This window comes from Numida meleagris, chromosome 5 (assembly GCF_002078875.1).
Source record: "Numida meleagris isolate 19003 breed g44 Domestic line chromosome 5, NumMel1.0, whole genome shotgun sequence".
NCBI classification, from domain to species: Eukaryota; Metazoa; Chordata; class Aves; order Galliformes; family Numididae; genus Numida; species Numida meleagris.
In genome coordinates, this window is record NC_034413.1 from 15,410,459 (window position 1) to 15,435,265 (window position 24,807).

A 24,807-nucleotide genomic window follows, 5' to 3' on the forward strand; every position below is an offset into this window, starting at 1 on the left:
GTTTCATCATGTAACTTTATTCATCCTGAATTAAATGATGTATTTAATATGTATTCTGTACCATTTTATAAATATATTTTGAAGACTCAAAGCAGAGCTAGTTACCCAGAACACACACCTAATATACAATACTTGCAGCAACAAATACAGCAACACATTCAACAAAAGCCTGTTCGGGCAAGTTGCATACATGTAAGCAGATTGCTGAAGATTGGATTTGGCTCTCAACCAAGCTTGCAAGATGACAGAGAATTAACCTTTAAATCCACCTTCTTACCTAAAGAAGCCTTCATGCAAGGCTACGTTTATTTGTTGCTCAAGGACACCCTAAATATGTCCTTGTACTGTCATCTATTATGTAAGTACAAACTGTTTAAAATATAATTATGTTAAGAAATACTTGTAAACAGAGCTCTCTACTCACTGAGTACATGCAACATGTTCATAATTACACTGCAACCATCTCTGTTGTTACATTATCCACAAAATACTTATTATACTTTCTATATCTACAGTAGAAAGCGCTTATAAAAATATATTTTCTACAACATTAATTTTCCTCAGCTTGTTTTATGTGAACACTTAGTTGAAAAAAAGTTTGTCCTATATATACAAAGTAGTTTTCCTCTGAAAATGTCGGCCATACCTATTCACATGCAGAATGTTTCTTTAGAAACATACAATAAAGAATGTATCATGTTGTGCTGAGATTTGAAAATGAAGATGAATCCAGTAAGTTTCTCAAATGCTATACATTCTTTACTTGTATGTTGAGGATTACACTTTAAAGAAGGATTAGCATTCAATCAATGCTAAGGAGATCAGAAACCACAGATAACATACAAGCCATGTGTGTATCTCCAGTGGCAAGCCACACTATTTATTAAATCAAAGATGTCAACAACATTGAGAATGATTCAGATTTTTATTAATGAGTGGAATTATCAGTCACATCATATCGTAACTAAAATTTAAACCAAGGTCATAACGAACTTTTTAAGGAAGAGTGGAGACATTTCAGATATGGTTTACTCAAATTCCAAGCAAAATACATACTTGACTAAAACGAACTTCTCCGACAGTATTTGAAAACACAGAGATTAATATCTTAGTATCTTAATATTGAAGTCTAGATGACTGATACATTTAAAGCTATTAACTATAGTTTAATAAATTATAAATACAAATATATTAAAGTATATGTTTTAAAACCAATAATAGAATCATCTAAAATTGTCCTTACAAAATCTGGCAGTAACTGAAATTTGGGATAGAATAAAGAACAGCCATCTTCAGTGGTGCACTGTCAATAAACTGTATTCTCGTTTTTCTACATTCTTCCTATTTTTATGTTAGGGTGTCATGAATCTTTAGCTTGTATTTCTTGAGTATATGTCTTGTATTGCATAAGTATACAAGCCTACCACAAAAAAAAACCCAAAGCTTTCAGCCCTGAAGCCTTCTGCAAAGATAATTCACCCAGATGGTCCATATGGAGTGACTGTAGAAAAGGCGTGCTGTTGGGAAGAGGTCTCTGGTCCCTGCTTATGACTGAATTTGCAGACACTCATCTTGACAATTCACAACAACAACAAAAAGATCAACCCACATCAATTTCAAGTTTCAGAGAAACAAGTCTTGAAAATATTCATCAAACTCTTCCTCTCTGTAAAAAAATAGAAATATGTCAAAGAAAGTTTTGCTTATGATTTTTGTCTAGGAGATAACAAAATTTAGCAGATTTCTGGTTAGAATATGTACCTGGTACAGTTAATTCTGACTCACTACATTCCCATACCCTTCACATTTCTTTTTCTGTTAATTAATTCTGTTAGTTAATGGGATAGCAAACACAGGATAAGACAGCAATGGTGAGGTAGCAGCTTGATAAAGGTTTCTTCCCTGGTATTGTATATGTGTCCAATTGAAAAAAAAAAACATAACAATATTCTTAAGTTCAATATATAGGACATTTGATGTAACTTTAAATGTCAGGCTACCATTAAAGTACTCAGGAAAAGTCTCTGCCTTTCAGTTCTGAATAGTCACAATATGGTTTACAAGACAAAAGCTCCCTGGCTGTTCAAACTAACCGTGATTTTTCATCTGCTTCTTGTAGAGGACCTTTCCAAAAATCAGCATCTGAAGGACCATCTTGTGCATCACTGTTATCTGAATCTGTCAAAAAAAAAATTCAGAGTACTTAACTAATATATTTTGAAAGAATTTACTGATTTTTTAATTTAGATGGTTGTTGGCTGGGAGAAACATTTCACTGTAACCCTGATAATAAATAACATGCTTTACTTCGCATGAAGTAAAATCTAAAACATTTGCCAATCTTACTCAGTACAGCATCAAGGAGACTCTTAGACACCATTATCTGATACTTTGGCCAAACATAGCAACAATCATGTCAGAATGCTGATCTTGACACAACAGCTGCACTGTACTTTGTTCATAAAATTATAGTTTCATAATCACAAACCCAGAATTACAATATATTTGTATTACAACATAGAAACTTGTGATGTTAAATGAATCAATTACTTTACTTTCTACTTCAAGAACAACTTTCATCAACTGTAACATATCAGTGAAATTCCAAGAAACTATCAATTAGTTATATAACTAAACAGAAGGAGTGAAAAGAAAATTAAAATCTCATTAATAGAAATCTGTCTTGACTTGAAAAAAAAATAAAATAAAATCTTCCGATAAGACTTCCTATACAGACTTTGGTCATGTTTTGAGTCAGCAGAAAACTGCTTCAGGTCTTCCTGTATCTGTACAGAACATTCCCAAAAGTGTATCACACAACAGAGCATCAATAGAAACACTCAGATCCTTCCAGAGAGTCTGCAGCAAGAATTAGGATGACCAAAAGATGAGGCATATTTCATCTTAAAAGAAACTGGGGACTGGAATTACTGAGATACAGTGAAGATAAACACTGTCTACAGAGTCACTGAAACTCAGCACATCCATCTACAATGGATCTCTGAGAGAATTTATCTAGCATGGTGTCTTCTCTCTGTTTTCCTATTAATATTGTGACTTGGACACTTACTTGTATTGTTCATTGCAAGGAATAGTAGTAGTTACTACATTAGGAAAGCATGTTCTTTACACAGCACATAGTTGTGTACAATGTATCTATTGCTGCACTCTCTACTCCTTTCTGGAACAACCTAGACCCTTATTTTTAAGACTATTTTCATTCTATTATCCACCCACATTTTTCTTCCTTGCTTAAATTTAAAACATTTCCTTCTCAAAATCCATTAGTTTTCCTCCAAGACTACTAAGTAATTATGCTGACCCCATCTATCTCTGCTTGTTTTCAACACAGTTTTCTTACCATCTTATCAAATATTAGAAGCTTCAGAAGATATTCAAATACTTTACCTTTATCAGAAGTATCTGAATCTTCTGAAGAAACTTGATCTAGAAATAAACACCATTTAAAAAACAGTGAGCTTATCTTAGTTTTATCTTTTATCTTACAATGTTTACAAAAGATACTTCTATCACAATAAATTACACATAAACATGTTGCATATGCACACACACCATACATTCAAAAAAAGAAAGCAAACACTGAAGCAAAAACATTTTTTTCATGAGTTGAAAGGTCATCAGTTTGAGCTCAAATAAGTTATCCCAAGATCTGTGGTGCAAAAAGGTTATCTTACATTTCCAAAAGGCTTTCAACTTCGAAGTCTCAAGGAATTCCAATACTTCAGAACTGTTCACGGTATACAACATCCAATCCCTGGACAATGTACAATCTAATAAAATGCCCAAGACTTGGACAATTTTTTGTCGCAATTTTTGTTTTTCAAAGGGCTATTCCTTTCTATAAATTGTAAGAAATTCACCTTTATTTATTTATTTATTTATTTATTTTTAACCTAAGGAATTTACCTCTTTGACTACCTATGTTACATAGTGTGGAAACAACCGCATATCTACATATGTTATCTAACTATGGTAAAATTTATATTCAACTAATTTTTTTTCTAATATTTTCAAAATTCAAGGTTTAAAATTTAAATTTACCATCATGGGTCTTTTTTTTTGACTTCTTTTTTGCTGAATGAGGCAATTTTGTCTTCTTAATTTTTGGTTGTTTAGCATTCCGTACGCCTGTGCCTCTTTTCTTGCTTGCTTTTACTTCTTTCCTCCTTTAAAAAAAAAAAACAAAAACAAAGGTACATCTTCTTTAGTATATATACTCTTCAAGCAACAATAAATCTTAGGTACTAACTTCAGTCAAAATTCTGAAACTTATCGCTATTTAAATTAAAAAAACATAGATAAAAATGAAAATCGCTACAGCAATATTAGAGCTCCACAGCTGAATATGAAGGACAGGAAATACTAAAGCTGTTAAAGTGACTCTAATGCAGACAAGGAAAACAGTGAACTGGCAGTCAAGCATTAAATAAAGCAAATAATCATATCAGGTACCAAATTCACATTTATATTGATTTTTTTTAATGTAGAAAGTGATCTTGTATATATGAAATGAGAAAAATGGAAGTAATATGGATTTTTAAATTCTTTTTAATATTTGGTAGCAATAAAAACTGAAATAGAAGAATCTCAAGGCTAAGAACATGCTACATACCAAGAACACATCTATTTTTATTTTCAACATTACAAACGTAGTCTTCCTGTATGAACATAAGCAATTTTTTCCTGTTTGTTTACCTATAAGTCAGGAAAATTATTTCTAAGTTAAGTATAGCTCTGAAGCTGACGAAGTAAATATGCTTAACCACGCCTATTCTGAATTCAAGTGCTTTTACAATTTTAGTTCCAAAGAGAAGCAAGATAAACAAATCTCAGTTACTTAACTGTCACTCTTAATACATACCTACACAGCACTATCATGAAATTGAGTATAAATTATCACTTAAAATAGATTAATTAACTTTCAGGGATATATACATCTAGACGTGCCATCCTATTTTTTAGGAAAGGAAAAGCCTTCCAGCTCTTAAACAGATCAAGAGAGAAAATGAAAAACAACAGTGCTTTGCAAAAACTTTCAGAAGAGAAAAATGACCATCGGGCTGAAAGAAACCAAAGGAAACTTGTTTGGAGGATTCCTCCTGTTTGGTGAGTTTCATAATTTTATTAGCATAAAAATACCTCTCAACGGTGAGAGGATAATGACTTTATAAGTACTCCAAAACAGAATCTATTAATAATTCAGCCCCCATATTTCCAAAATACTTCATTACCTGTGATGAAAGTTTAGTTTGTAAGAGCATTCTGGACAGAGTCCTGAAAAAGAGAGAATGAAAACACCATAGCCAGGAAACTGATGAGCACAACTAACAAAACTTGATAATAAACATTTAAAACTAGATACAACACTGTTTTCCAATTTGAGTAGACTTTCCTCCAAAATTGAATTCCAGTGTAAATGCAGGCACGGTTAAGAAAAATAACACGATAAATATTCGCACTACAAACCTAGATTTTACTAAACCTGGGGAAAGATTACAGGTTTAGCACTGACAATTCTTCTTAAAAAATATCAGTGCTTCTCATGTACAGACATCACATTTTATTTATCTTTGTAGACAGATCAAATTGTTCTACACTTACACTGAAGATCCACAAATCTCTGAGAGCTTCACCAGCAACCAAGTGTTGCCACTTTGGATTGTTTCGTGCACAAAAGAAAAATCATAATAAGCCTCTTTTACACAGAAAAACTGTGCAAATTGTTCTAAGTTTAATTACCGGCTTAATATAGCAAAATGTACTGAATAAGAAAATCCCACTCAAGAAGCATGAATAAAAAAAGAAGGAATTTAATTTAAGCTAGAATTCTGGAAATAATAACATAAGAATGAAAAATAAAATCAGTTGAGCTGAAGGTGTGCAAAAAATTTACTATTCCTAAGCCCTAAAAACTTCTAAGTCACATAATTGATTAAACAATGAAAATGATGAAACTTTCCTTGCAATTCAGCATTGTCCATTAAAACTACACATGCCTGTATACAGCAACTGATTATAATCAGTTATTCTAATTTTACAACATCAATAATGATACATGATGAGGTGCTTAACCTGCAACAACTTTGTCATAAATGACAACGGTAGCCATTCTCGCAAATTCAAGACCATTATACTACCTTTAATTTCTCTAACAAAATGATCTCTATTCTGAAGCTTATTTTCCACTTCGCATGAACTATTTTCATTATCACTGGGTCTAACTCCATAGCTTTTCAAGAGTATGATACTTGTTTTCTTTTAAGGATACGTAAACTTTGTCAGACTTACTCAATTTCACAAGTGCATTCCTCTTTTCACCGTGTTCAACATAACCAAAATTCACCTCCCAGCTCTTCAGGCCTTCTTCCCCATCACAGTGCTTATTTCCACAAGAAAACTGACCTTTATAGAGATATAAAAACATGGTTCAGTGATTGATGTGAATAAGTTCGGCGTTTCTGGTTTTGTTCAGCATTTGTTTTATGCTTTCTTTCAAAGAAAAAAGTCCAAAGCTAAAATTAAATCTAAGGAAACAATAACTGACAGTGACAAAGCAATCACACTCATCTAATATTGCATATTTGCAAGGAAGTAACAACTTGAATTGCCTTTTACATTGCATAGAGGAAGGAAGATCTCAGGAAAATAAAAACAACCTAATACTGAATTCCAAAAAATGGCTGTTATTAGGATATATTGTATGTCTTACATGGTTACTTACTTATCAGAGTATGATGGATCAGAAGTTGCAATTTAGACATACATCTCTAATGACATCAAATTGTTCAACACACAAAGAAGATGCCCATGTTTTTATTAACCTACAAGTTAACCTGATATACTGGACAGTTTGTATTCTAGTGACTTTTCATAAACATTTTACTTTTAAGAAGAGGAAAAACAATACTTAAGAAATCCAAGTCTGTGAAAGAGCATGCAGTAGCTTGAAATACTTTCTTGGGTTTATTATATTGAATACTACACTAATTCAAAAACAATATACACACAATCAATGTTGTTTACATCACTGAATTCCCAACATTGCACTAATAGAGACAGATATGTTCACTTTGCAGAAGACTGATTTGTCTGCAGAACTGGCGATAAGGATCTGTATTAATAGGCTCACGAGCAGGACCGTGTGAACGATTAACCTCGGAACATTCTGCTTAAGCTTCTAACTAATGGATTGCCAGTGTCCTCAGATACTTCAGTTCTGCAACGTAAAACCACTTGCACTGCTAACACTTGAACCAAATAAAATAGCACTCACACTCTAAGTTTCAAATTCATAAATATTAAATATGTGTAACATTATGTAAGGTGTGGTTATCAGGAACCTATACCATCCAGAACCACTTATACATGACCTTACATGAGAGAAAGACATGGAAAGCAAAGCAACCAAACACTAACAACTCATCCATACATTCCCTTCAGACTATAACCCAATCCACCAGCGTTGGCTCTCAGCATCACTATTACTCTGCCAGCTCAAATAAGCACATGCTCTTCTTTTTTTAAATGTGAATCATCATCCATTGACAGCTGATCAGGTTAAGGCAAGTATTAACGCTTTGCTACACGTCAGTTACAGCAATTTCTACTATTAATTTATTCTAGGGAAGAGCACAGGAAGGCATTAGCTACGTCCTTCCAAAGCGACCACTTCAACTGGCATGCCGGGCAGCGCGGGGTTCTTGTGCCCCCCCGTGGCGGGAGGCAATGCTGCTCAGTGCTCCACGCCTCCAGCAAGTGGTATGCTTTCCATTACAATTTCATTAGAAAGCTTGAAAGACTTAATTTGCCACTTTCTCCCACATTTTTCAATATAGAGTACCAGGTATTAAAAACACGATGCAGCCTAAAATAATCCACCCACTGCAAAAAACATAATTATTCATAAATAATTCATTTCTCATTTAAGTGTTTGATAAGGCACACAACTACCTAAAATTGAGCTGTTAACATAATCTGTAGCACTGAGAGCAACGCTACCTTTAGAAAGATGATCTAAAACTCTTTTACACTAGTGCTGCATTTCTAACTTCTTTATGTAGTAAATGGATCTGTTCACTGATCTTTTCCAATCAACAGGATCACAACATTCATTTTTCTTGCACATGCATGCATGACTGCTGAAAACTGCACCCATGTATGAGCATCCTACCCACAGGAACAGCACTACGTTCATATAATTTACTTGCTTGTTCAGTTACTGGAAAAGTTCATGCCCCATGGCAATGAAATGGGGACCACTGAAACGAGCTCCCACGGAGAATCAGCAAGAATAAGTTACTGATTTAGAGACAGGACTGGAAGACATGATAACTGTCCTCATTGAAGCTTTCAGAACCACTTTACTCTGAAACACTTATCATATGTGGTACTTTATTTAAAGTTAACATTCTGCAAAACAACATTGGAGAAACTGTTAAAATCTTCAGAAGAAAAGTGCTGAGACTTCAATTAAAGGTTTCAAAGGTACAATAAGATATAATAAGGTAATGCAGAACTACTGGAGAGAAGCAACTAAAAAGCCATATTCATGGCATTCTATATTATCAAATGCATTATGTTGGTGTCCATGACTAATGTAACTTTGTGAAAACAAATTGTATGTTCTCTTAATTTTTATGTATGTGGATTAGTATGCTCACTTGAGCTATTCAGAATAGAAGAGCGAAGTTAAAAGTTACATTGATTTATCACCATCTGATACACTTATTAGTATAAATTGTCTAATGCTGTCAAACAAAATTATGTTGAAAAGAAAGAATAAAAGCAATAGCCATGGTGAAATGTAATATAAAATGAAAGTGAGCATTACCTTTTCCTGAAATTACTTCCTTCTCATGTCTCCATCTAAATCCAAACTGTTATGATAAGAATGAAAATTAGTTGTGAATAGTCAACACTTTCAGTAATATAAAGACTAATTTCAGTAACTGATATCCTGCATGCGCTTCGTTCATTAAATTCTGCTTATTAAAATTTCATTTATCTATTAATTAAAAGTATCTCTCTGCTTCTGCTTGCAGAAGGATCCAAACTTACTCATGTAATTGACATTCCAGTAGATGCTGTTCAATTCTGAACAACTTTCTAAAAGACTTCATAGCACGTAGAAGAACAAATAGGAAATTGGGACAGGCTGGCTGGCTTTACTAGAAACTTCATTGCAATTTTGTCCACACTAAAAACTAACACCACCACTGGAATACTGAAAAGGCACACAGCCGCAAACCCACCACATACTAAGACTATGACAAAAGCAAAAACTAACTTATGTGTCCCTCTACATTGCTAAAAACTTCACCTGAAGAAAACCCAGCTACTGTTTTTGTTTTCCTGTAGAATCTGCTTCATTCTCTCAAAGTGCCAAGTAATCTAGTGAGAAGATCAAAGACAGAAAGGAGCGAGAACAGCCTCAGAAAAACAAGTCTCTTTTCTCTAACAAGTAGAAAAAAGGACAAAACTCAGTGCCACACAGCTTGTCCAAAAAGGGCTATCTGGTATTTCATTGAAAAGTCAGGAACATGTAGTACGTCAAGATGGAAATAAAATTCCTGCTCTCCTGCTCCATAAGTAAAGCACAGAAGATGCTGAGCTTCATGTTAAAACATGGAAGGGGCAGGATGAAGCAAACTGTGTGGAGAAAGCTTCTAAAATTAGAGATGGATACGCGTGGCCACAAAGGCCTCTGAACCTGAGTTCCAAAATGTCCTTTGGGATATGACGCTGCTCTTGAGGCACTCAAAGACTGAACTCACACAAATGTGCATTCTCCTAGATGCTGTGGCATGCATTCTGTAATATATTGAATTGATTTGAAGTGTTTCTTTTTTTTGTCTAATTTTAACACTGTAAAAGTCCAGACATCTATTGATATATGTAGTCTTTTTTTTTTTTTTAAATAAGCCATTATAATTCATTATCTGTAGGGCAGCAGTATGGAGTTCTCATGTGAGAAGTAGTATGTGCTTTGAAGAACATTGGAAAAATGGGGTAATAAATGTTCTGGCTCTTAAGAAAATGGCTCATAAATGATAACTAAAATTGAAAAACTGAGCAGAAAGGCAATATAAGCCAATGTATTACACAGAAATGTCTAAGAAAGCTAAAAATGAGAACACCAATCAATTATTTGCCTCTCGAAATCTGTCCACTAATTTCAGAATTGGTTTTAGGAGTATAATATAAACAAAGGTTTCAGAGTTACTAGATTTACTTGTAAAACATAACAAAACAAACAAAACAGAGGAGACGATCGGGTACTGCTGTCATACTGTGTATAATGTCTATTTGTCAAGGCTGGATCAGGTTGTGCTTGTACTACTCTACAATCTGCAGTGTGGTCTAAAGTACCAGTTAAACCACTCATGCTTCAGTCAAACAAAAATTAATCAATTGTAAGAAAAACAAATGTGCTGAACAATTCAGTGAAAAAACAATGTGAATTACATTTGTATATACAGAATTTATGACGGAAAACAGATTTTACATTTGGTCTAAAGTGTTTAAGGTATTCCAATTCTGAAAAGCTTGTGTTGCAATTTAAAAATATTGCACATTTAAGATTAAATGTCAACAATATTTTGGCACCAATTTCACACGTGTGTAAAAAGTAAAATGCTTTCTCATTGCCCCTCTGCCACTTCCCCAATCACCAAGTTATCTATGCACACTTCTGCTACTGAAGCAGACTTACGTCCTTTCACTCACAGTCCCAACCTGACCCATTATGATATACATCAGCTGATATCCTTAAAGAGTACTTCTGCAACAGTATCAAAAAAAAAACCCCACAAAACAGACCACAATACAAGAAAGGAGAGAGCCAGAACCACCTGAAACCCAGCATACATACAGCTAAGATGAAACCTGTCCTTATCTTCAATTCAGTCTTTGCCTACCATTCTTTCACCAATTAGTGGAAAATGACAGAGAGGAAAATGACTAAGAAAAAATCAATAAAATAAAAACTATGCAAAAATCATAACCCTCCAAGCTAAAATACCAGAAACAGATTAAGCTAACACAGGAGAATTGAAGATAAGTTATTGAGTAGTCAGCCTGAAAACAAAGGAAAACAGAAGCACCACCAGCAGACATGTTGCCTATTCTTTGTTAAATGAGTTCAAAAAGATTTAAAATGAGCTATTTAAGAAGAAGAAGACTAAGTAGAATAACTCCAAAATGGATGTTTTATGGGACTATCAAATAACTAACTTAAAAAGTAGATAGTTTCTGAAGATATGAAAGATCTTTTAATAAACATAAACAGTAAAATTCTCAAATTAAGTATGGACTGCTTGCATAATATTTATTGTTTACAACAACTAAGATGTCCAGAGTCACCTCTTCTAGAAAAGAAGAAAGGTATGAATTTAAACAAAACTGTGGAAAAATATCATAGACATTTTAAATATTTTTCTTTTCCCATAAAAGCCTTCCTTGCTGACAGTGACAAAAGTGAGCGTATTACCAAATGGAAGACAAGTTGGCCTAGAAATCTGAAAATGATCAGGAAAAAAAAACAAAACACAAAAGAATAAACTATTCTGTCTAATGACTGGGTGTCAGACTGATCTCATTTCTTAGCAAATGGCAGACATTTCAATCTGTTGAGCTACAAAACAAAGCACAAAGACAGCGAATAAGAATCCTTCTGGGAAAATAAGGCTAAGAGAAAGAACATTTCTAGCCTAATGCCTAACGAAGTCAAACTTACATGCTGAGCACTCTCCCTTACTGCATAGCAAAACTGACAACAGACCTAAAATATCTGACAATACAGATGGTCATTTATCAGCCTCAAAGCTTGCAAGCAAGAAGCTCAGAGGTACAAACAGAATCTTGACCTTAAGTAACTTGGATCTAGGGAAAATACAAGGAGTAACAAGCATACCACTGCAAGAGTTGTCAGAGCATCTACAAGTAGCCTCATACCAGAAGACCACCTTGGCATTGCTCATTAAAAGTGAAGATGACACACAAAGGAAAAAAATGAGACACAACAGAGGATTTATTATGGGATATTTAGGGGAGGAACCAAAGGCAGAGAGGAATTTAGGAGACCTGAGGAAAAAGGAGTGTAGGATAACATAAGGGTAAGGAGCAGAATGGCACTGTCTGTGTTCACGTGAATGCTTGATCATGTCTGTGACCCGTGTGGCTGATTCTGTATGTATATTATATGTATAGAATAATACATTATTATTATACACATTTGTGCGTGCTCTGTGTGTGTGCCTACTAGGAATATGTTTTCAGGCTTATCACTGGTTGAACCTGGGTGCATGGCAGTGCAGTGGCCTCCCCATCGCAGGCTGTTGGACCCAGCACAATATATCTTCCTTTAACAAAGGATATCAATTTTATGAAGCCCTACACAGCAGATGAGGGCCTTTTTATTGTCTGCTTTTGAGCTTCTGATTTTGAAAACGCACAGTGCTGATTTCTCAGACCTCAGCAGTGTGCTTCATATGGAACTGGCGCTTTTTGTTATCCGCTACTTAGGAAAACTGAGTTTCTTTTCTCAGATGGTTAGAAGTTCTAAATGAGATCTTAACTACAATCTCAACATATAAGTCTGAGAAGAATTAGCTAGCTAGAAGATTTTGGCTAGTAGCAAAAAATCATTGTGAAAAGACAGATGACAATGAATGGGCAAGTTTCAATCTATGTCTTTAGATAAAAGTTTTTTATAGATAGATAAAAAATGCACACATTAAAAAAAACAACAAACCCTTATCTTCAACTTTACTTCAACGTTATCTAACAGGATACAAGGCATCACCAACTATGAGATGACAGGTTGACCAGCTGAGAAGCTTGTTACCCATCCTGCACCTCTCAGCACCAACACTGCAAAACAGAAAGTATGAGCGGCTAAAGATAGCTGACTCCAATTTCTAGAAAGACAAAAAAAGAATCAAGGCAGAAAAAAATCTGAAAGCACAGGCTGCATTCCACTGGTGCAAATGGGAACCGATCAGCAGCCTATTTCTGACTTCCAAGAAATAAGGCTGCTTTGGCATCCCTCTGTACCAAACATGGGCATGGATACATCAATAATGGAGAGTGATCTGGAGAAAGGACTCTGGTGTGGCCGCAACATATTTGATGGCAGAAAGCATAAAATAATGTAAGGGAGTATATTACATGACGTATCAGAGTTATGCTGAAATAACAATTCCAAAACTGTAAGTAATGACTTATTAGCATACACAGATATTCAGGGTGACCTCAAAGTTAGGACAGTCACATCCGAAGTCTGACAAGGGAATACTGTTCACACAACAAACACAAAAAATAGAAAACTAGGGCAAAACAGTTTCCCACAGAAGACAGTGAACATATGGAAACTTGGCACAGCAAGGAAAGAAACAAAATCTGTAAGCAAGCTCAAGGGAAACTCAGGTTAGGGGCGGTGTAAAGACTGAGGCATACGAAACAACTACAGGAAAATAAAATGAAGTTTTTTCATTAAAAAAGGAAGGAAGGCATATGCAGCATATTACTTTCTCATTTTTGTTAATTTTCATTTAATATTTGAATTTCTTCTGTTCAACTTTCTTCAGAGGGCTGCGATTTTTTTTGGCCTAATATTAGAGCTTAAGCCCAGTCCTTGTAAATATTTACCAGCGACTGTAATTTTCTATACTATAAATAGTCTCAAAGAACTTTATATAGACACTGTTTGCAGGGTTTGGTTGTTACTGTGTGCTAACAACACTAATATGCTTTTGAGTTCAGTAGTACTTGTGAAAGCACAATACAAAATCCATATACTCTCTTTGACTAAGACATTAGTAAAAAAAATTGGAAACAATAGAGGCTGCTTTGGTTAAGAAGAAAAATGGGTCCTGGAATTCATCTGTTTCTCTTAAGAAATTCTATTTACTTACAAAGAAAATACAAATCCTGTTTCCATAAACAGAAAAGAACAAGCAGAAAGAGAGACTGCCTCAGAACAGAGGTATCCAAAACTGTTTAAGCCAGCATTCAAGTACAGAACTCTCTCCTTTTAGACTTAAAAAAAAGAACAACCCAGGTCAACAGCAAGAAAAACAGTAACATTCCCTGTTTTTTTTTTTTAAGGCTTTCTTGAACTCCTCACTCTACACAAACTTTTCTAGGCTTCTCTCCCTAACCCCTCCACATTTTCTGCCTTACTTACACACAATGTATCTCTTCATAAAAAACTGTTAGAAATGCTCCTATTCCCACAAAAGCACATTTCTGGGGCAGTGACAATACTTGGATTCAAAACTGCTGCTGCTTATTAAGTAACTTGACAGTTTCTCACAACTCTCTTTCTAGGGAAGGGGTACTAACATTCTGGTTTCACAACAAATACGGTGTTTTAGAAAAAAAAGCATGCTTTAAAACTAAGATGATTTACAATAATCAAATGTACCTTATTCTCTTTGTATCTACTGAGATCTGCTATACAGTACTCTTTGAATAACTTATCATAATACTTCTTTGCAAGCCTCTTCTCCCTGTAAAAAGATTGTTTTTTTTTTAAATTAATATAGAATACACTTCATTCTACATTTTAAAGACATTGAACAAGAGAAAGACATACGGTTTCATCTGAAGAAGACAAGCTGCAGAGCTAGACATGCAGCAGAAATATACTCTTTGACCTAGAGAGAAATTTCGCAAAAGTGGAGAAATGCATCCATAATATATCTACAGCCCAAATTAAACTACATTTTTTCAAAGAGGCTTCCTTCAGGATATTCAGAGCAGTCATTTGGCTCTCAGAGAACGCACAAATAATTTTCAGTTCTTTCTGTCATCAGTTCATTTTGTCACTGAATGATACTACTATGTCTCCTAAGTTCTTCCATTTTTAAATGCATTAAAGATCAAAGGATGATCACAAAGTACACACAGCAGTCCCTAATTAATAGAAGGCACTATGAACTTAGTACAAAGTGATCTAAAATTACTGTTTTATGTAATAGTTCCAGGTACCAATTCATGTCTGCTTCATCATCTTCTCTCCACAGGAATCTATGGTTTTCTCTTATAACATCAAGATCCGTCTTGTCATTCGCACTATAAAAAGACATTATTATTTCAGTACAACATAACAATGAAAAGTCAGCCACATAATAATTTGGTAAATATCAGCATCTCCTATTTTTTATCTCCATCTCACAGCGTACACGAATGTATTGCCGTGGAATAAAACTATTCAAAAATGGTTCATTTTTCCCAAATGAAAAATCCCTAGTGGCAAATGGCCACTGAAACTGTGGATGGCATGATCCTGTCTGAAAATGCTTTTCTTTTAAGATAGCTATGTCAGAAGGCAGTTACGGACAAAGATACCATTATTCTGGACAACTGACAGCAATTTAGCACATTTCAAAAATATTCCACACTGAAAGTACTGCCAGATATTTCTCAATGTACCTTCAACTAATGTTCACCTGTCATCTTTCCACTTACATAACAAAACAAGAATAATTCAACTTATGGCTAAGTTCTTACATAAAAATAATGATGCAAAGTGAAATAAAGCAGTTCTGTGCTCTGGATATTTACAAGGAATGTAGTTACCACTTGTGACCAAATGAATTAGTAATTTGAGGCACACATCTCTTATCACCCTCAAAGTTATAATTTAACAGCTTTGCATATCAGGGGGACCCTGAGGACATGAGGGGAAAGACTGCTTACCCAGAACGTCGGAAGTCCTCCATTTTCCCACCATAGTACAAAATGTAGTCATTCACTAACTTCCTATGTCTCGAATACTGAATAAAGCAATTAAGGAAACTGTTTCAGTACTTACAGTCTTTAATTTTGCTATTAGTTTGCAACGATATGAATAATTAAAACTTCTTATATTCTTAACAGAAAGCATTTTTTTGTTCCCCAAAACCTGTTTGGCAATTTCCAGAACCAACAGAATTAATTAGCAATTTTTACCCAATAACCTCTTACAGAAGCTGCCTTCCAAATATAGGACCTTAAGGCAATTTCCTCTGTAAAACCTCAATCAGCTGCCAGAACTTTATAAAACTGTTCTTCAAAAAGATGCTCTATAAGCATATAAATAGAAGCTGTTTTAAATCATCAGCTGTGATTTGGAACATAACTTCTTAGTACTGCTGTTTCTGTTTAAAACAAGTTTGTACTTTGTATTATAAAAATGATTTGGCTAGAATTTATTGCTTTATACCATAAACTACAAATAAAAGCTATTTGCTTTAGTTTTGAGATGAAAACCACAAGAAAACATACAACGTTGCTTTTCTTTTTTTAAACCTGAGCCTTAAAGACATGATTTGAAACATAGTTTGTACAATAATATGAGTAAAAATATGTAACTATTTATTTGGAAAATAAGCATCTTCATGTTACAGATGGCTATTCAAAAATATGTTCAATTAATTTGTATAATGTATCTGAAACAAACCTCCTGGTACACATGTGGGCAAATATTACACCAGTGTGAAAAAGAACAGTTTGAATCAACCTAATATTTTCACAGGTATACTTCAGCGGAGAAAACATCTTATTTTCCAAAGGTCTCAAAAACGTTGATTTAACCTCAGTATGCATGTTTTCTATTTCCTTTCCACCACAAACAAAAGGAACAGGATGGACACTCCCTAAACAAGTAGAAAAGGTGTTCTGGTACAACAAAACACATAAAATACAACATACTATTTTGTGTTCTTCTACGAGTTACCAGGAGTTAAAATAACAAAACAGTAAATGTCATAAATAGGAACCACTCAAAAACATTAGCAGAACCTTTTAACAGTCTCTACACAATGAGCTTTGTAGTCACTCCAGGAAATAGGGGCTTCTCCATGATTAATGGCTATCTACAATGTCAGGTGGACTGATTAAGATACTTCTATGACACTAGATGGTTTGGTTTACGCAGCTCCTGGCCAAATAAAAATGAAGGGATAAAGATACTTTCCTATTATTAACTTTTACTGTTGGAGAATAGCTATTTAAAACAAGCAAGGAATGGACAGCATTTGAAATACACAGTCAGAACATATAACAAGAATCCAAGATAAGTAAAATGTATTTCATATTTGATTGTAGTAAAAGGCAGATACCAAAGCTTTGTGCTCAAGCTAAGAGATTTTAGAAGAAGCTTATGTGGGAACCGTAATGCAAAACTGTCAAGAACATTTATATTAACTACTTTCACTATTTGATAAAACCTTTCATATCAGTTCTGCTTTGATTAAATTTGACAGAAACTCAGTATGCCTCGTGTAAGGTAAATATCAAACATTTGATCAAAACACGAATCTGAAAGCTACACAACTTATTTTAAGGAGTACAGTGCGTTATGCCTTTTGTACATACATTGTAATTACTTTAATATGTGCCCCAGGTGAAAGCTAAATAAAAGGAAAAAGGTTATAATCTAAATAAAGCAGTAGTTATAAAAATACATAAATAGTTCCATGAAATAAGATTAAGAGATTAAAAAAAACTAAAATAAAAGTACACATGATATTAAACAGGCTTACATTAGGGCATTTGTAGAAGATATTGCTGTTTTGCACAGACTTTTGAATTTGTTAATGCAATTCTTGGACTTCCAGAAAATGTATTTGCCCACAGATACTGGCAGGCTTACATAGAATTATATTCTGTACTAACCCAACTGAAAGAGCAAAGTGCCTTTGTGCCTATCTAAGTGAAATAACAACCTAGTCTCAAGGTAACTTAGCATACTGAAAATCTGGAAATACTGAGCACTCTGAGTAGTCCACTCTACTAAGTAAAGGTATTCTCAGAGAGATCTCAGTAACAAAAAGAGGCTAATTTGAATAACTACTTAATATCTGGTGCTGCACCGTCAACTGTAAGAACTGAGAAATCCAACTATTTTGACAAAATAAATAACCTGTACCCCATTTTCATACTCGAAGAAAAATTAAACAGAAGGATACTGCGTCCATCGATATCAGGTGAAATCTTCTTTTCCTTGCTTCTTCTCTGTTAATAACAAATACGTTTGAGCAAAAGTTATCTTTACATCAAGGAAAAAGCCTCACAAGTGCAATAGATAAAAAATACCTGTCCCATTCTTCAGCTGCAAATTGTCTGTGAGGAACCTTGACTTGTTTTGGTTTTTGGAATGGCTTTACCAGAAGGCTATCTTCCTTTGTACTGAAGATAGAGGGGGAAAAAGGGAGAAAATTCAGTCAAAAACTGTCAAAAGCAATAGCATTTCCATATAGCAAACTTGAGTAACTTGAGTAACAAAAACTACTATGTTCATTTCTACATGAATAAAACCAGTCCTCAAAATCAACATCAGTTTAGACTTTACTTCATTTGGAGAACAAAGTGATGGAAAGGCATTTGCTTGCAGTTAAGATTTAAAGAAAACTGTAACAACAATTCATACTTTATCAATATTATTACTATAGAACTACAAAAAAAAAAAACTTAAGATTTTTTAATTTCACTCTGCATTTCAAGCCCTCTATAAATCTAAGTTGCAGAGCCAAGTAGAAAAAGGAAGAAAAATACGCTCGTTGACTAAGACTGAACACTAGTAACCCTATCCCATCCTTGCATGCTAACGTCTCAGTGATTCATTAAACAGCTCTGCTTCTCTTAAGACATCATGAGAATTGTTAATTTAAAACTTATTTATGTACCATCTTGTGAAGCATACTTGTCAACGAGCAGTTAAAAATACTTTCAAAATTCAAGAAAATAATACAAAGTTACACTTAAAGAGATGCACTTTTAGCTTAGTAGAAGGTATATTTAGTTAGTTTCTTTCCTCAAAACAGGAATAAAAAAGATTTTTCCATAATTAGCAGCTGGCAGAAAGAAAGGAAGTCAGATACCTGTAGACAGTGAGCCAGAGAATTTATATTTCAAACTATGGAATATAAGACTCTAGGAACTAAGGATTTCATTTGCTCAAAAGGACCAACAGGCACAAAAATCCCATAAGGAGACTCCATAAAACAGCAATCCAAGAAAACTTAAGACTATTGTTTTCCTTAAAGTGAAAAATAATGTCGTTGTAGAGAAAGAAACAGACACACACATATGCAGTGAACACATGTGAGAGCCCTGCTGGGAATCAGCAGTAGTGTGCCAGGATGAGGGTAATGATGGTATTTTTGAAAGCCTCCTGATAGTTAATATTCCACTTAGGTAGTGGAATGGTGTAATGCGCAATTGCCTTTTAAAGAAAACTAAAGCTGAACAAAAGCAGTCACTGTTTTTGTTCTATGATTCTAATGACTAAAACACTGATATTTTTTTCCCCCCGAATGCAGTCAAAAACTACAAAAAAGATTCTTTCGATACTCAAGAGTCCTAGGAAAGTTTCTAAGAAAGCCTTCCTAAATGAAGTCTAATAAACAAAGCAAGAACAAGACAGAAAAAGGGATAAAAAATATATATGTAAAATATAAGCAAAATGTTCAGGGTGCAGAAAATGTCAACAGATTACGGTGCCAAAGCAAAATAAACATAGAAATAAAAATCTGCTTGCACAGTTGCTCACTCACTCCCCTCCAAGTGGATGGAGGAAAGAATAGGAAAAGTGAGAAAACACAGACATTGAGATAAAGACAGTTTAATAGATGAAGCAAAAGTACCTAAATAGATTGAGGTAAGGAATTCATTCACTGCTTCCCATTGGCAGGCAGATTTTAGCCATTTCCAAAAAAGCAGTGCTCCATCAGGCATAATGGTTACTTGGGAAGACATACCATGCCGCAGAACATCCTCCCTTCCTCCTTCTTTGCCCAGCTTTTGATGCTGAGCATGATGCCATATGGTATTGGACATCTCTTTGGTCCGCTGGGGTCAGCTGTCCTGACTGTGTCCCCTCCCAGCTCCTTGTGCTCCCCCCGTCCCTCACTGGCAGGACAGTACGAGAAGCAGAGAAGTCTGACTCAGTGCAAGCACCACTTTCCAACAACTAAAACATCAGTGCGTTTTCAGCACTATTTTCATCACAAATCCAAAATATAGCACCGTATGAACAACTATGAAGAAAATTAAATCTATCCCAATCCCAAATTAACACAGTAATAAACAAACGCCGTCAGTTCTTCACTTCCTCCAAGTGGGTGCTTTCTATTTACCAAGCCTGCTGCCAATTGGCCTTTTTGCCTTGCTCTCCAAGCAGTTTCATGTTTCCTGATGGACTGCAGTGAAATGAAGGGAGAAGCCAAACCCCAACACTGATACTAATGATCAGAAAATGAAACACACCGCTCCAAGAACTGACAGGCATACAGACACCAGATGGACATGGCAGAACAGATCTTAATAATTTGTCTGCAGGAGACAACGTGCTCTAGTAAGCGTGGCATGAGGAGATGCACAAATCTGAGACTGATTTTTCAAAAATCATTTCAACACCAGACTTTACATACCACAGCATTATCTTTTATACACAGTAACAGGCCATTAGTACAAAATAAAGCATTAACTCTGTTTTACATTACCTTTTAGTCTTTTGCACAGACTTCTCTCCATTCTCCTCATCACTAAAATCAGAATCATAGCCGCCATGGCCACGTGCCTGTCAATAAATAAATGGCAATGCAGTCAAGACACCTGCCAGAGTAGTATGGATACAGCATAACTAGAGATTGGTACTGTGCATCACGGATAAGTAAAAGAAAGACATGCAGTAAACGAGTGCAAATTTTCACATATATCTAAACCAAATCAAATACAACAGACAATGCAGAACATTTCCCAAATAGCGTAAGACAAAGGAACTGTGGTTTCTCACAGACATATTCACTCTGTCAAAAAATCACTTTACAAATAATTAATATGCATATGTTCCCATACTTAATCTTCACAGATGCAGATAACAAGAAGATGATAAAACATTTCTGGTCTTCACTTTCAGACAACCTCCCTTATACACAAAAAGGTGAATTTTCTCTCCAAGAACTTTTGCAGAGGACTGGATGACAGAAAACGATGTGCCCAAGTTAATAAGTGAAGATGAGAAAAAGGGGTTCTTGGGCTGTGGTACAATACTTTCAGTCATTAGTTCTTACACAAATAGCTGGAAAGCTGATTGAAATAATTAAAACATAAAACAAGATGCCTGCAAAAATGTACAGCTTAATCAGCAAAACATTCATACCACGAAACAAAATGTTTTCCATACATTAGTTACTATGTTTATACATACATATACATACACATACATATAATACATACGCACACACCATATCTTATTGCCATCAAGTGAATAAGCACTGGCTAAAGCCCAGATCTGCCATCTCCACTTTTCAGCATACAGCCCAATTCTTTCGGGAAACAATGGCTTAAGCCACTTCCTTACAGTTGCCCAGCTGCAGCAGGTTGTGAAACCACCTACAAGCCAGAACAAACTACTCACCCAAGTTACAAATGATCCTACCCCCAAAAAACCATTATTTTAACCCAGGTAAGCTTCCTGGGTTCATCCAGAGCCTCCCCATTCAGCTACACCATGAAGCATAGCACAGAAACAGAAATTAAACTGGTACTGATAACAAAAAAATGTTTACACATCTGCAACATTCACAGAAATGAGTTTAAACCAACAAGGATGGTTATTACACATCCACATTTGGAAAGGTTTGACACATGGTTTGTAAGTGTATAGGTAATTCTTGCTGTGGACAGGAAAAGAAACTGGAATGGAAAGCCAGTATATGCCAATTCTGACTTTACTTATAATCATATTCCTCCCTAGACAAAAGACTGACAAAAAGAAAACCTGCAAAAAACACACACCTCTTAAGGATGGGTTTGATGAGGTGTCTTTTCTGGAGGCAAACACCCCCCACTGATGCCATTCTGGAGAGTCAACTGTATCCTCTACTGACATCAACAATTGGTCTGTACTGTGCAGAGTAAGTGTAACACTGTCTTTTCACACTGCTGGTCAATCAGTGATTTTAAGATTTACTTATTTTTATTAATATCACATTCAGCCATTCTTGTTTGCTTGCTTGCTTGAGTACAATAAGTGCAGTAGTTGTCCACAGTGTGCTGCTGTTGCTGGGACTGATGCACTGGCAACGGAGCAGCAAAGGCCCATAAGTTCTCCCAGCAGTGCCACAAGAAGCTGCAGCCCAGGAGAAGCTCTCACAGCTGAGGCTGTTTCTAACTGCAACACTGTCACTACTTCACTAATGAAGCCTATGTGGCATCTAAAAAAGGCTGAATATACATTGTGAGTTTGCTGAAATGTATGTACAGCAAATACTTTTAAGCTTGGCCTCTAAATCTTAAAAACAGCATGGTAATCCAGGAATGTTTTAGACAGCAAATGTAATGCTTCCCAGATGAACACAGAGAGCTTCCCTTACACATTGAACGGGAGAAAGTCAAGGCCAACACAATGTGAATGGAAGTCAACATGAGATAGATGAAGTATAAAAACAGGCAAGATAAGAAAAGTTCAAACAAAAGGAGATATTTGCAGTGGTTGCCCTTGGATGATTGGCCCCTGGCAAGAAGCAGATGTACTCAGTAATCAGCTCCCAACTGATTTCAGGAATGAACTGAATTAAAAAAAAAAAAAAAAGACGCAGCTTCAACTCAATTGTGCTGAGAGGGGCTCTTGGGCCACTGGCTGCCTTGGGGAGCCGTGATTGCCAGTGTAAGTGCAGGTATGGCTGGGTCCTCAGAGACTGTTCTTTCAACAAGAAACCTCTTCACAGCTTCAGCCTTTCCTCCAAATCACTCCAACAGTTTAATGACAAGTTCAGGGAGGAGAAAACCAACCACTCATGACTGATGTCCCAATACTTTTAGACTGCTCCTTCTTTGAAGGCAACAGCACAGCAGGCAGGTGCTGAGCTGAGGCTGGGTTTGCATGTCAGCAGCTCCAGCAGCACTGAGGCTGGTCATGGTGACCCCACCAAACAATCAGTGAGCCCTATCAGCCTCAGGATGATTCAGACACAAATCTTTCTGCTTTGGAAGGAGAGGGTGAACAGACACCTGCTTAACATGAAATTTCAAGGCTGACTTCTCCCTTAACGCAAAAAAGAAAAACCAACAACTCAACACCTAACAATTCAAGGTAAGTAAAATGCATTTTGTAGTCAGCTGTAGTAAAAGGCAGGCAGATACCAAAGTTTTGTGTTTAAACTAAGAGATTTTAAAAGACACATGTGTAAATATGATCATGCGAAACTGTCAAAATAACTACTTTTGCTATTTGATAAAACCTGTCTTATCACCTATGCTTTGATGAAATTTATCAGAAACTAAGGATGGCTTTAGTAAACAAGTAAGGTAAATACCAAGCACTTTATCTAAAGATGAATCTGAAAGCTACACAGTTTATTTTAGTGTGTTTTACCTTTTGTTCTAACACTGGACCTTTTTTTTTCTTCCAAACAACAAAAACTGAAACCACAAAACCAGAATAAGCACCACTGTGCTTTGGATACATCTAAACCACTGGCAGTGAAGTAATCCCAACATCTTGGATTTATTAATAGCGAACTACCACACCAACTAGCTTAGGGCACCTAAGAAACTAGCAACTTAAACAAGGTAAATGTCCTAGCACTGCACGCAGCTGGCAGCACGCAGGAGATGGCAAATGTTAAGACACTGCAGACTCCCCAGCACCACATCTGCAGAAGATATTTGCATGCAGGAAAAGATGCACTCTTCAAACCTCCCTTTTCACTGAAATAAGTGCATGCTACTGAAAGGGACATAATATAGAACTGTCAGTATTGACTCCTGATCATGACACACAGCTGAATTGAAAGAGGCACTATAAAAAAGTAATTCTAAAAGCGTGTGTGGGAGGGGGGTGGCACAAAGCAATCCTACATGAAAAATTCCAGCTCAGGGCTGCCCACCTCAGCCCTCATCACGCAGCTCTGTGTTCCACTCTGTTTCCAGCCCTACGTGCTCACCCTGGAGCATGCAGACTACTGGAAGAGCGCCCCACTGGAGCACGGGCTGTAGAACAGAGCTGGAAGGGGCTGTCCTGGCTGCACGCAGGGCACGTGCAGAGGATGGGAGTGCTTCACAGCAAAGCGCTCTGCGAGGACTTGAGGCCAAAAAAATACTAATAGTAAATTCCATTAGCTTCAAACCCACTCTTGTGAAACCAATTACGAAATGTATTTCTATATACTATATAACAAAGAGAAAATCCACTCATAAAACACAGACCCTTTGCTAAGTTTTTATTAGTAGTAGTAGTAGTATTAAAGCTTTAGAACTATAAAAGGAGAAGCAAAAGGTAAACAGCAACAGAGAACGGCAGCAGGGAGCTTTGTGTTCCGCAGTGTAAAGGACACTGAGGAAGGCCTGTCCCGGTCCGAACACCACTACCCAAGGCCGTCCTCATGCCCTGAAAGCCTCCCGGCCCGGCCCGGCCCGGCCCAGCACACCGCCGCAGCAGCCTCGCAGGCCCCGTTCCCCACTCGGCTCCTTCCGAGCCTTCCTTCCGAGATGCACAGCCGCCGCCATGGCGGCCTACAGCAAGGCCTGCGCGCCGCGCCACCCGCCCCCCGCGTCCCTCCGTTCCGTTCCGTCCCTCCCTCCCGGCCCCACTCACGGCCGCGGCGAGGCGCAGCTGGCCGGGCTCCATGTCGGCGGCTGCCGGGGGACGCGAGCCGCCTCCGCCGCCCGCTCTGCCGGGCTGCGCTCGCGGTCCGCTCCCGCGGGCCCCTCCCGGAAACCCGGGGCAGAGGCGGAGCGGGGCCGCACCGGGGGCTGCCGGGCGGAGGGGCGCGGGGATGCGGCGGGGCGCGGGGC

At 36.4% G+C, this 24,807-nt stretch overlaps 2 protein-coding genes across 12 annotated transcripts in view; one reads left to right on the forward strand and one right to left on the reverse strand.

Annotated features, from left to right (window-relative positions):
- LOC110399339 (protein FRA10AC1) lies at window positions 852-24,760 on the reverse strand. Of its 3 annotated transcripts, none has more exons than XM_021397893.1 (14): window positions 24,608-24,760; window positions 20,511-20,587; window positions 18,103-18,195; window positions 17,976-18,021; window positions 15,724-15,800; window positions 15,013-15,096; window positions 14,447-14,531; window positions 8,852-8,897; window positions 6,310-6,423; window positions 5,253-5,295; window positions 4,063-4,187; window positions 3,409-3,447; window positions 2,094-2,178; window positions 852-1,666 (listed from the first exon to the last, which is right to left on the reverse strand). In XM_021397893.1, the coding sequence occupies exons 1-14, from the start codon at window positions 24,638-24,640 to the stop codon at window positions 1,624-1,626; spliced, it is 990 nt and encodes a 329-aa protein (XP_021253568.1). In that variant the 5' UTR covers window positions 24,641-24,760; the 3' UTR covers window positions 852-1,623. The 3 variants fall into 3 exon arrangements, with proteins under 3 accessions (XP_021253568.1, XP_021253569.1, XP_021253570.1); XM_021397894.1 differs by lacking the exon at window positions 24,608-24,760 and adding an exon at window positions 21,255-21,732; XM_021397895.1 differs by lacking the exons at window positions 20,511-20,587; window positions 24,608-24,760 and adding an exon at window positions 19,767-19,913.
- LGI1 (leucine rich glioma inactivated 1) overlaps window positions 22,652-24,807 on the forward strand; it is a 33,637-nt gene continuing 31,481 nt past the window's right edge. For 3 of the 9 annotated variants that reach the window (XM_021397871.1, XM_021397870.1, XM_021397875.1), the window contains exon 1: window positions 22,653-23,104. The gene's annotated coding sequence lies outside the window, so the exon portion shown is untranslated. Of the gene's footprint in view, window positions 23,105-24,807 lie in introns of all 9 variants that reach the window. The other 6 variants (XM_021397886.1, XM_021397883.1, XM_021397884.1 and 3 more) reach the window with 3 other exon arrangements.